At 39.4% G+C, this 13,701-nt stretch overlaps 1 protein-coding gene across 1 annotated transcript; it reads left to right on the top strand.

The window, feature by feature from the left end:
* Window positions 1-541: 541 nt before the first annotated feature.
* Window positions 542-10,459, top strand: LOC136425229 (CUB and zona pellucida-like domain-containing protein 1). Its single transcript, XM_066414028.1, has 11 exons — window positions 542-897; window positions 1,474-1,551; window positions 1,954-2,189; window positions 3,319-3,493; window positions 4,941-4,967; window positions 5,146-5,357; window positions 5,780-5,889; window positions 6,163-6,465; window positions 6,786-6,948; window positions 7,295-7,397; window positions 7,769-10,459. Exons 1-11 carry the CDS (start codon window positions 594-596, stop codon window positions 7,966-7,968), a joined length of 1,911 nt encoding a protein of 636 aa, XP_066270125.1. The 5' UTR covers window positions 542-593; the 3' UTR covers window positions 7,969-10,459.
* The last annotated feature ends 3,242 nt before the right edge of the window (window positions 10,460-13,701 follow it).

The following is a 13,701-nucleotide window of genomic DNA, read 5'->3' as shown; positions in this document are numbered from 1 at the left end:
GTGAATGTTAAAACTTGCTATTGGTTCATTTGAACCAGATGCCCTACTTCAGGGCCTGATGATACACAACCCATAAAGCTGTTATGAAATTAAAAGAACAGAACAAATCATAGGATCGTTATAAGTCAGATGTACTTATCCATTACTTTTGACAGTGTACTGTATTCCTGTTTGTAGAAGCATTTGCATTTTTCAACTATTGCTTGATAAAATTTGCAAACAGCTGGCTGGTCCCATTTCAAATTGTAGATATGATGAATTGGCTTAAACACGGCTTTACTTTAAATAAATCGTAAATTATATTTGTCTTTAATTGGCAGGGACATAAGATTTACGTTTGCTATCCGTTGTGAGATTGAACAAACAATCAATAATATATTTCTAGTACGTTTAAAAGTGATAATCGTTAATCTGTGTTGAATTCTCCATTAAAGTGTTTAATTTATATGTACGAATCATGCAGAAATTATTGTTGACACGTCATTAAAGCCATTTTGCAACTGAAGCTATATCCAATTTTTTTAGCACGAGAGGTGTCATATTTGGTTTCTTACAAGGGATGGCACTACTACAAAGTACCTGTCACCGGAGCGATGACATCGACAAACGTGAAGGCTGCGTGTGAGGCAGCCGGGTACATCACGCCATGTAACGGAAACAGCGGGTGTCGTTACGCCTCGTCCTCGTGCGTCAACACTGGATCGACGCAATGTGGCAACCCGATGAACGAAGTATCCCGGGAGCTGTGTGGTGCTAGTCCAATCAGTTGTGCCCAGTTTCACGGTGTGTACCAGTTCATGAACGCCTATATCAATGGTGCCGCCTGTGGCGCTGAGTCGAGAAGTTGGTGCGTCAATGGCAATGGACAGCGGGACCGATACGCCTTCTGTGCAACAGGTATTTTGCATTGCGACTTATGGTAATTGCTCAATAGTTCTGTCCACAATGGTTTTATGGGTAAATACGTCGCCTCATCGCATGTGGTTGCATGTGCATTTGCATTATAGAGAATGAAGTAATTCAGTACATTGGGTCATCCAAGGCAGCTTTCGCTGGTAACGGCTGACCCAAAAAACAGACCAAAATGACCAACACAAAATTTAATAGAGATTCAGTTCAATATACATTGGAATACAATACATACTAATACAATATAAAATGATCAAAGACAGTTGTTATTTGGTTGGGGAAGATTATTAACGGAAGTGACAAGCAAATTAGGACCTTATCTAACTGATATAGTATCCAACAAGAAACATGTTTAGCGCCTTCCAAAAAAATGACTTGATTTTCACATGTTGGCATATGTCACTTATATTGATTATCATTAACGAGGTGTTCTTTTTAAAAAGTTTCTTGTTAGAATAATTCATTTGGACATACTCGACTTAGTGTCGGTTGTTCTCTAAAGCCTCAACCACCAGCACCAATAACGATATGGGCCTATCGATTCCTTTTCCCCATAATGCGCAGATTTTAATGGAACAACTAGCAGATGGGCAACGGCACAACAAACAACTGAACCGACCACCACACCAAGAGCATTACAAGGTTAATATCTTTTCTTTAACAAGCATACCTGATTGTTCATGCCAATTGTCTAAAGTAAATCATAATTGTAAGAAAAAGAATGTAGGTTTCTGCTGGGACATCCCAACCAATCCACCTCTTTGAACCTCAGATTCAAATCAGCCCTGACCCGACAGATGGCTTCCTAGTTTGATTTAATGGCTAAATCTGGCAAAACAAACTCCCCAGTGGGACGTGGGAAGGTGTCAGCTTTTAAAGGATGTTTTCAAATTGACGATGTGTAAAGATAGGTACCTGACTTAGGTTGGGGAGGTAAGGGTTGTGAAGGGAGAGAGATGGGCCCGCCTTCCCATACCGTGCCAATTGCAAATACGGCCTCAAAGGCTATGGGATTTGACCTTTATCACTAAATCTCTTCTACAGACACCTGTCCTTCCAACTACGAGCGTGTCGATGCGGACGGGGCCTCAAAGTGCTTGCGGTTCTCTGCAGTAGGGGACCGTAGAAACTACCAGGCGGCCAGCCAGACCTGCATGGCTGAAGGTGCCCGTTTGGTGGTTATCAAGTCCACCGCACTCAACTCATTCATCGACAACCGCATCCAGGCCACCTACGCTGCCGAGACCTGGATAGGACTGGATGATCTGACTGCTCCTTCTGTGAGTTTTTAATGTCTGTATGTTTATTGTCTACATACTCTGTAGACAATGGGGAGCAGAGTAACCTCCTAACTGAGTATTGTGGTTAGCGTTGTGCCTACTTTCTCAGCTAAAACTCGCGATCCCTTTGCTGCATTCGGATGTACTTTAGCATGTCGTCTGCTACCGTGCGCGATATGATGCACATTGTTTTCTTTACACCGTGGCAGTTGTTATAGGTCATGCAATATTTCAGAAACCACCATCTTCATGGAATTATGGAACAGGTCGTTAATACCGCTGGCTGCGTGGTCCTGCTTTAATTTGGTTTTCTCCAAGCAGATGTTGGGTTATGTGTCGCCCTTTGAATAGCTGCTTGAAACCACTTGCTGTCTGCAGCCTGGTTCCAATTAAGGACTCCAGGCAGATATTGGGCTGCTGCTCCTACACTGTCTCTAACTGCCTGTACCTGACATAGAGTTGAATATCTAAAGGTACCACCTATGCAAATGCAGACCTGATTTGCATAATTCATAAGAAAATACTATGATTCCGTAGTGTTGCATAATGGGAATTTCATCCTAGCGGCATTTGGAAGTCAAGTAAAGTTGAACATTATTAGATATAAATAATTCAAATCAGGGCCTCATTTACATTATTTTTAAGCAAATACTACAATAGTCTTCTTTGCTAACTTAAAGATGAGACTTTTATACAATAAACAACTTGTTCTTGTCTGGGTCTGAGTCTTCCTTTTAATGGATTTGTCTGACATTTAGCATGTCAGTAGTTAAAGAGGGCATCAAACACCTTAGCCAAACCACAAACACCATAATTAACGGAGGATTGTATCCTTCGGACTATTGTTTTGATTGGTTTAACAAATGCTTACATTATCTGGAGTGTGTGAATTGCATCGTCTTTCAGTGTGGTTCAAACGTCAACAGTTAACGTTATAGTAAATGCAATAAAGTTTTGAATGGGCAATGTGTTACAAACCAGTTGTTCTGTTATTTATTGTATTTACAGGAAATTAGCCCCCTTAATCAATTGACATATGGAACCAGCGTGCAAATAACAACCAACTGATATGGAAAGACCTCATGGTTGCAACTCAATTTTGATAACGAATATTTTAACATTTCGACAGGGAGAGTACCGTTGGAGTGACGGAAGCGTGCTCGGCGGCGGTGACTTCAATGACTGGCATCCCGGCCAACCAGACACAAATTACGGGGAAAAATGTGTCGAGATCCGCCCACAGGTCAGCTACAATTGGAACAATCACCACTGCCATTATCGCAAGAACTACATTTGCGAGAAAGGTACGTTCCTACTTCTACATCTTGCAATATGATGATACATTGTGCTGCATGTTACATACTATAAAATAGAAAAATTCTTCGGCTTTTTGTGTTGTTGTTACCTTCACCAAGAAGGTAATATGTTATCAGTCGTGCCATGGTAAAGTGGCAGTAGCTGTGCTCAAGGTGTTTATGTAGATCAACAGTATAACTTGAGAAGCAGTGAATGGATATCCATGATATTTGGGAAGTGAGAACAGGTTGCGGAAACGTAGGCCAGGTTGAAATATATTTCACCTGGTGCCTTTCTACGGTACTGTCGCGGGCTGTGTATGTGTATTTCTATGTGAACAACTTAACTCGAGAAGAGAGCTTCAAAGCTTGAGGTTAAATTTTCTGCAATAGGTACGGTCGTGTGGTAGATATCTCTTGCCACAGAGAGTGTATAAGTGTGTGTCCCCTAGCCGGTTTTCGTAACTGCAGTTTGTCTGTTTTTAGATTAGGACAATAATAACTCGAATAAGCCAGAACACACTGTACTGTGCTCATTCGAGCCTTGATCCTTGAGAAAGCCACACACAGGCGAAACATGTCGGTGTGGGCTCGAATAAAGTTCTAAACGGGAACTATACGCGGCTGCAGCCTCTTTTCTGAAGATGTGATGTGAGTGTGTACGGTTGGCTTGAGGTTGCCCACTACTACTGCCTAATAACTCGAAAAAGGTTCGATGGATCATCGTTATGTATGTACATAGTTTAGGTGATGCTTTCCACAATTAAATAATGATGATGCAAATCGGGAGATAATTTGCATAATTACCCAGGAAAGTTTATAAATCCGGTTCATTTCATTATAGGACTTTCATACATGTGACATATGTAACTTTGAAAAATGAAAATATCGACAGATATCAATTATGAAAATGGCGCCTTACTTGAAAAATTGATGAGAAAATACTATAACATCATCATCATTGGCTTGGCTTCGCTAGCGAAGATTTCACTTCTGGTATAACACAATAGTTGTAAAACACGGAAATTTCATTCTTGCAGCATTTGGAAGCTAAGTAAAGGTGAACCTCATTAGACATAAATCATGCAGATCAGGGTCTCGTTTACATAATTTATCAGGAAATACCACAATCGCCGTCTTTGCTAAGATAAGATTTTCATACCTTGAACATATTGTGTTTGGATAATGAATATGATCCACCCGTATAATTCATGCTAATGAGGATCAAATGTACATATCAATGACAAACGTTCATAATACATCGATATCACTCAAGAAGGTTAACATCAATTGGCGAATGTATGAGGTCGTGGAACTCTAGTTTGACCATTCGTCAGCCATGCTTTAAAAGGGTATCGGTATTAATTCATAGCAGTGTCATCTGACTTTTCAGTCAATTTGACTTTGTGATGATTATACGTTTTTGCATTTACTTATTGTTTTCTCTCTCACACAGCACTTGCACCTGTATCGGAATTGGCAGGTAAATCAAGTATAAATTAATGTCTCTTTAATCAAATGTAGTTAACGATTTTCGACTTACTTTTCTAAATATGCCAGCAAACAAGGCTCTACTGCAACTTTTGTAACAAGTTCTAAACAGTGCACTTATGATAAAGACGCTGAGTGTCGACACTGAGTGTCATTTTTTTCCTCTACAGCCTCTACCACCTGCACCAATGACTACATGGAGCTGTCGATTCCCGAGGATCAACTGACTGACATAAACCTGAACAACCTTCACTGGGAGCCTGACCAGAACTGTGGCGCCACAACTAACGGCACTCACTTCCTTTTCCGTACAGACCTGTACGGATGCGGCACTCAGGTATGTGTACTACGAGCATTGTGCACGGGCTTTGTTAATGACAAGGTGATGGTAGTCATGGCAATTAAAGACTATTGAATATAAATCAAAAATGCTGAGGGCAATCTAAAGTACACTCGCTACAATGCGTAACAGGTGTTTAATGGCTAGATCTGTTTAGGACATTGATATTGGTACGACTGTTTTGGTGTAAAGTGAGAAAGGCGAGGATGCGATAATGCAACATAGGAAGGCCGAAGCTATTGAATAAGAATTTATCTTGCACTATTGACAATAATAAATCTTTAAGAAACTAATCAAAACATACATTATAGCCTCTGATAATCTTGTGAATAATATCTACTATGACATATACACAGCATCCTATGGAAAACCCATGTTTTCACTTCAATGTCTTTCTCTATATCAATTAAACTTGGAGAAGCTCGTGCCTTATTCAATACAAATAATCTACATTCCTCCACTAGGTGTCTTTTGGCTCTAAGTACGTCACATTCCTGAACACCATTAACATCCTGGGAGTCCACCAGAGTGGAGGGGTCATCACCCGAGAGGGCGACATCTCGATCACCTCCAAGTAAAATATCCGTCTTATTTATTTGATGATGAAATATTCCCTGTAAGGCACTCTAGGTGTTACTTAGGTTGCTTTGTTCGTTTTGCGACCGTCACGATTGTCAATCCTAAAACCTTTAAATCCGAAACTTTCCCCTTTTCACAGAAATTAGGCAAAATCCATTTATTCTTGAGGATACATGTAGTATGATAAAAGAGTGGATTGAACTTTCTAATCTAAATATCCGTCAAAAGGTCAGTAAGTATTTAAAGTGTTGTCTTCTGATATGCACAGATGCAAGTACGAGCGCCAGGAGTGGGTGGACTCCACCTTCCTCCCGATCCCTGGCGGACTGAACTTCACGGAGGAGGGGTTCGGGCAGCTGGAGGTTCGTCTCTCCATGTTTCCCACACGGCAGTACCAGAGCCAATACCGCGCTAACCAATATCCCATCCATCTCAAGCTGAGACAGCACGTCTACATGCAGCTGGAAGTGCAGGGACACGGACAGAATCTCTCTGTCCTGGCGCTGAACTGTAAGGCAACCATGTCACCAGAACCCAACGACACCCTGCAGTATCAACTCATCAACGACGGGTAGGCAGAACTGACTGATGATGATTTTACTCTGTATACTGTAGGCACATTCAGGCACAAATCACCATACCATAAATACAACTTGGTGTTTCTGTGCCCTTATGATAAAATACACCAAACCCATGTAAACATATAGAATGTATAAACTATCCACACAAACGTTTGAAACTTTATATGTCATCAGCTGATCAATGATTGTCATTGATTCTCCCTCATAGTATTCTTACCCAATCCTGCTAAAACGTTTTCCAAGGCAATCCATTAATTTCTTTTCAAATACAGGCATCTTTAACATATACGCAATGCTTTTCATTTTATAGTTGTGCCTCTGACCCCACACTGAAAATCTACAACATCAACGACAACAGTAAGGAACGCTTTGGCCTTGAGGCGTTCCGCTTCATCCGGGAGGTGAAAACGGTGTACGTGCACTGCGAGGTGATTGTCTGCAACGCCGCTGATTCTGGCTCCCGCTGCGCTCAGGTTTGCTTCTGAATTTGGCATTATAGTATTGAACGCGGTGATGGTTAAGTACTAGTGATGTAAATTGTTCTACCCTAGGATAGCAGTTGATTAGGTGAAACACTACTTTTAAGGCTATATTTGACGCCACACATGTGTTGCTTCTCTGTAGACACGGACTCATCAGGCACAGCTTTAATTTACGTTGCTGTAGAAGGTATCAGACAACAGAATCTTAAAGAAGGTGGTTTAGCTATGATTTATGATTCAAAGTTTCGAAACACAATACATCCACTAGATATGAATAGCTTGTGTTTTTGTGAGGGTTCGGCTGTTTCTTAATCACAGTTTACATTGTTTTCCCCAGGGCTGCGTCAGTAGGGGCAAAAGAGATGCTGGAGAGAAGGTCGACATGAGGGGACGACACATGATCTACCAGGGTCCAATCGTTCTGGATGATGACAAAGAAGGTACATTGTCCACCTGAGTTGGCCGATTTGATAACTAAAGACTCTTTTTTCCAGACGACACAAATTTTCTCATATCTTTAATTCTATAGAAAAAAAAATTGCAAGGCAACGTAGTAGTTAATCTATCATTGATAATAGTAGATGCACTTCTGTGTGGCTGGCATTTTTTTACTTCTTACCTTTTTCGAAAAGTCACACTCTATCTGGAAAGCAACACTGTCCGTGTAAGAAAAATTTAAGATCTTTATAACAAATCCATGCACGTAGGCTTAATTCCAGAAAAAAAAATTACACATGGTTGATGTGCATTCAACGACAAAAAGTGGTAAAAACAATACACATTCATTGACGCCATATTTTGTATTTTCTAGCTGCCAACACTCTGCGCCTGGTGAATGACGAGGAGACCGCCACTGACCGCCGCAGTGCACCCTGGGCCGCGCTGGCTGCCGGAGGCGGTCTGGTGGCGCTCGCCCTTGCCGTGCTGGGCGCGGCCATCGTGCTGAAGCGGTCCCGCCGGGAGAAGTGGGCCTACCAGGGTCTGCCCGACATGGAAGAGGACGGAGAGTAGAGAAAGACCACAGGCTAGCAAGGCTGACGTTATGTTTAACACCCTGTAATGTCAAGATGTCGCCATATGTGTACTTAATGCCTTGCAGCCTACAATTCTGAATACAGTCGCCTGCTTTATCGTGAAAGCCTGTCGGGCAACGTCTTGGATGATTTACAGTTCATATTTTCATTTCCTTTACAAACCAAAATGTTTTGCATTTGATAGCCATTTTATATGACAGACAAACACACAGACCATAAATTGTCTCTCTTCTTCAAGGCACATGAGAAAGTGGCAGCCCGGAAATATTTTGCCAAAAAATGAACGTCAAATAACTTTTCAATATAGTGCACATCACAATTTAAAGCCTTCACTTGAAAGCCCATCTCTAAAGAAATTCAAACAAAATTGATACATCGAAAGATCATCCAAAACGTTTGTTCGTGATGCTATTTAGCTAAGAGCATTGTACCCCAGATGTTTTTTTGTGTGTGCATTGAGTTTTGTATTTGCAATGGACATATTGGGCAAGGTTTCTGGATGTCTTTTTTTGTATGGTTTGTTTACCTATAGGCAACCAATTCCTGGTAGAAATATATGTTGATGCTCAAATGACCAACACTACACTGCTAAATTGTTAGCGTTGCACGTTGCATCTATCTCAGATAAATTACTAGCCTTGGTACGATCCAGGTTGATTTTATTCTCACTTCCCCTGTGCCCAGATGGTACCCAGTCTGGATACATTCTAAAGTTTTATTGATTTTAAGGTCCTCCCAGAACTGAAAATAGATACATAATAGATAATATCCCATCCAGAAAGTTTACTCATGGTGTCTTTAAGTAGGACAAATATCTACCCAAGATGTTTTTGTTTTAGTAATACGTTGTTCTTTTTTCAACAGCATCTTGCAACAACACAGGGGCTGTACAGACAACGATAACATGAACAAATGGCAAATAGTGATTGCGTTTTAGTGTACATTTCAAACCTGACAATCAAAAGCCAACCGTCATTTATCTTTAAATAAATTGTTAAAAATCCATATGTCCGAAAATTTGCCCTTGTTGGCCTGTGATGCTATTCAGCTGAGATGCTTCTACCTTTTTTCTGTATAGACTTTTTTCTGTGTTAAATCTTTGTTTGCAAAAAGCACCCCCCCTCCCCCCATATTTTCCCTTAGATATCTTTAGTGTTAAAAAGTGGAAATAGGACAACTCCCCTTCCAAACTAATCAAACTTTGTGGAATAGAATTATTTTTTGCCAATGGAATACTGTTTTATTTGCGTGTTCAAAAGTACCCAATCATTTTCATTGCTTTGAGTCTCTACAGATGAAAGCTGAAGCTGATTTAAAAACGTCATTAAGAAATGTAACTGAATTCGTCATTGTCCACAGGACTTTGTACGCAAGATTTTATATGCTTTCGTGACAATCTGAGAAACATTTTATGAATGACATTCTTGTTAAAACATTATTTCTAAATCAACACAATTTCATATCTAAAAACAAATCAACACAACATTATATGTGCATGGTCCTTCCAAAAATGTGGTTACATTCAGAGGGAATTTGAGAGAAAAATTGCCCCCCCCCCCAATGGTATGTTAACGTTTCTTGCATTAGATACTCGATGTTACAGCAACACGGATTGGACACCATTCAGACATGGAACGTCTTTACATTTTAAACAAGAGAGTTTTTGTAACCATATATAGTGATATTATGTAATCATATGTTAGGTCAACCTTTTGCTGGGCTGTTCGTAGGATTTGTGCCTTTTTATCCATCCAAGCATTCATCCGGTATAGTTCCTAAAAGTCAGGGTTTCTTTATTGAGGAAGGTTTGTGCAAGGGCCATCTATGTGGTCGGAAAATTGTTCGTTTCACGAATAGGATACTACTGTGAAATATGCCTCTGTTGCAATGACAATGAGTGTAGTCTTAACACCACGGACTGATAAAGGATCTTTTTTTTGGTAACTGGCAAGTCTACCACACCGAGTATGAAAATGGTATAAAGACAATATCCAGCAGCTGTACCTAATCCTGTATACTACTCATGGAGAGAAAAGACGGATCCTACGAACACACTTCTTAAGTAAAGCAGAGTTATCAATTTCAAGAAGGGCGACAGAGGAGAATGTATAATGAGTTGGCAAATACATTGGACGAATGAAAAAAAAAATAACTGGTCCTCTTTACACTTTTAAATAGCTGATGTTTGTTTCAATAATGTAATAATAATCCGGAACTCTTAATAGATAAGATTAACTACTGCATACTGTATTGCACTTTACATCATGAAAATCCTACGCAAGGGAAACATATAATAACGACGACTTTATCGTTGTGATAATGATCACCAACAACGCCAAGAGGCCATGTCTTCTCTCTACGTCACAATTAACAACATTGAGGGTGTGTTCAAGCAAAGTTCCAGATGAATGCATTATGGTATGTAGATTTATTTCTTTTGTTGAATAAAAAACATCTGCATGGAAAAACGTTTTGTCAGTTTTATCACTATGAGGGAGGAATGAGTGCTTTATACCATCAATAATCTATTTATAGTGAAAATAATAGGAAATAGACAAATAAGTCAAACGAAAAATCCCTAATGTTAACTAAGATATTAATATGAGAGTGAGCTTTTCGAGTCCTTTTTTATAATTATGCAAAATTAATAAGGTTTATAAGAAGTGGTATGGATGAAATATGAGGAGTGGGTACCCAAAACACACGTACTAGACTAAGAGCTCTCTTAGGACCTTTCCCCCAACCAAATGCGAGGAGAAACATACCAAGAACATCATCATAACTATTGTTTGATAAGCAATGAATGATTTATGTGTAAAATATTCAAAGCCATAGAGACCCATACGTACAGTTCGAGACCACGTAGACCCACAACACTATACATTTTGTTTCATATATGTTTAATTACGAAACTCTGTTTCCGTGCATGTTCAGTCGGAATAATTGCCTTCGGCGTAAAACAACAGCTTCAACAGACTCATTTACATACGAATTACAATTGTCTTCAGATCCATTCCCAGTCTCTGATACCATATGAAACGTGGATCTTTAGAGAACTTAATATGCAGTTTTTTTTTCTTCTTTTGCATTACTTGCATGAACCGCTAGGAGTCGCTGTAGTGCTACAATAGGCTGTTGTGCCAACTGACCCTTTGTATCTATCGGAATTTTCTCTGACATATTCATTAGAGCGATCAGTGCGTTTCGTAAAAGCTTAAGTCAATATTCAGGCAAATTTACCCTCAATCAAGAAAGTGTCAATCACGACACTTTTGTGGCGACGATACGCTACTAAGGATTCCAAACACGAATAGTATTTTATCATTCTTATCGACGCCTGACGCCAAATACAACTGTCGTTGAAGAAGTCACCTATCAAAAAAATGTTCACAACACAACAGAATAAACTTTTCAGTGCGTTTGATGCGCTGATAATGAATGTGCAGATTTAATATGGTACTGAGTTGAGATCATCTGTTGGTTAATTGGGACAGTCTACTGTGATATATGTGGAAGTATTACATGCGGTGCAATGTTACACTTCGTAAAAATGGAGGTTGTCTGTATTTTGCCCTTGACATGCTATGGCAAGAAAGAAGTTCCATATAGATTTCGGCCTCCAGCGGTTACTTACCTTAGTAATTTCAAGAGGGATACTATATGTTTGTGCCGTATGTGCGTTTGTATATTCTCGTACCACCTGCTTGTTGCCTGTGACAATGGCGACGTCTTGCGATCAGTGTAATGTCTGCACCATTTCACAGGCTGGTGAATGTAATTCCTTACATTTTACTACATTCTCACCATCCATACAAAACAAATAGGTCAAAACCATCCGCATGACAGCAAAAACACTCACATACACAATTTATCAAAAACTACAGTGAAAAAAATCCGGCTATATTTTGAGGACACCCACCGAAGGGCGATTTCTCGTTTAATGTTGCTGAAAACTGAGCCAAGAAAACTAGCCTAATGAACGAATATATATAGTTAATTTATCACAGGCATTTCAAGTCTTAGATATCAAACACAAACAGAACAACAGCATACACCGCCTATTTGTCAAATAACTCTATCAGTCACCATATTGTACACTCTGTTGTGGTGACTGTTAGGCGTCAGGCCTTGATAAAAAATAATCACATACTACTAGTAATCGGAACTCAAAGTAGCTTGTCACCGCCCAAACATGCCTGTTTGGCAATCATCAGGGTGATTGACACTTACTTCACTGAACTGATATGAATATTGACACTAGGCTTTATAAACACAAGCTGGCTCAAGATTCAGGGGTTGCTGCATTTATCGCTCTGATAAAGATATCAGCCCGGGGAATATGTGTTGGCACAATAACCTATTGTAGTAATAGCGACTCCTAGCGGTTCATGCAAATGTAATGCAAAATAAATCAAGCAACTGCATGAATTATCTAAAGATTCAAATTGAATCAGAGACTAAGAATGAATCTGAAAACAAGTTTAACCCGTATGCAAATTAATTGAAGCTCTCTTGTTACACCGAGGGGCAATTATAACTGTCGAACGGATACAGATAAATAGTATCTGAATTGATATGAAACAAAATGTACAGTTTTGTGTGTCCTCGTGATACTAAACTGTACGTATAGAGCATACGTAAATGGCTTTGAGCATTTTACACATGAGTGACACACTGATTATCAAACAATAATTAGCATTATTTTCTTGTTATCTTTCTCCATCCAATTGGCAGGATATATCCCACTAAGGCTATTTTAGACTAGGATGTGTTCTGGGTACCTACTTCCCACACTTCATTTATACCACTTCTTCAGTTTGCAATATATCATAAGTAGATATCTCATACTATCTGGTGATGTCATTATCCTTAGGCTAGTTAACTTTAACGATTGTAGTTGTGCAAGCCTAACTTTTAAAATCGATAACTTCGATAACATCTAGACTTAGTACTAGTGAATAACACCCATTCCTCCCTCAAAGTGACAAAATTGACAACACTTTTTAACATGCAGATGTCTTTTATTCAACAAAAATCTACATACCATAAAGCAATCATGGGGAAAATTGGTCACTGCAGTTATCTGTGACGTATTGAGGAGACAGGACCTCTCGGTGTTGTTGGCGATCGTTACAACGATAAAATCGTCATTATTATCTTTCCCTTGCGTAGGGTGCACATGATGTAAAATGCAATACAGTATGTAGTAGTTGCTGTTATTCATGAAGAGTTCCGGATTAATACATTATCAAAACACAAATTAGTTGTCTACAAATGTAAAACATGGCCAGTTACACGTAGGTTGTTTTATCGCCCAAGGTATTTACCAACTCATAGATCAGATCATACATTTCCTATTGTCGCCCTTTTTTAAGCAAATCACTTGAGCTTACTTAAGAAATGTGTCCGTAGGATTTGAATATCATTTCAGTAACATAACAGGACTGTGTACAGTTGCTGTTACTTTCCGTCTGTACTCCAATTTTGATACACGGGATGGTAAACTTGCAAGTTACCACAAAAGCCTCCTTCATCAGTTGATAATGTTGCGACTGAGGCACAATTCAGTGTATATCATGTACTGTATATTGACCTTTAGGGTCTTTACTGGTGGAATGTTTGGATGGATAAAAGTCACAAATCCTACGAACATACAAACTATCAAAAAAAGACTTAAGTCATGATAACGTAACGGTATCTGGTTACAGAA

Source organism: Branchiostoma lanceolatum, chromosome 1 (assembly GCF_035083965.1).
Source record: "Branchiostoma lanceolatum isolate klBraLanc5 chromosome 1, klBraLanc5.hap2, whole genome shotgun sequence".
Lineage (NCBI taxonomy): Eukaryota > Metazoa > Chordata > Leptocardii > Amphioxiformes > Branchiostomatidae > Branchiostoma > Branchiostoma lanceolatum.
This window is presented reverse-complemented; position numbering and strand designations above follow the sequence as displayed.

Excerpts from the sequence above, each read along its gene's own strand:
- LOC136425229 (XM_066414028.1), top strand. The coding sequence starts at position 594 with ATGACATCGACAAACGTGAAGGCTGCGTGTGAGGCAGCCGGGTACATC. Across the intron at positions 3,494-4,940 it reads GAACTACATTTGCGAGAAAG|CACTTGCACCTGTATCGGAA; the intron begins GTACGTTCCTAC and ends TCTCTCACACAG. Across the intron at positions 5,358-5,779 it reads CGGGCTTTGTTAATGACAAG|GTGTCTTTTGGCTCTAAGTA; the intron begins GTGATGGTAGTC and ends TTCCTCCACTAG.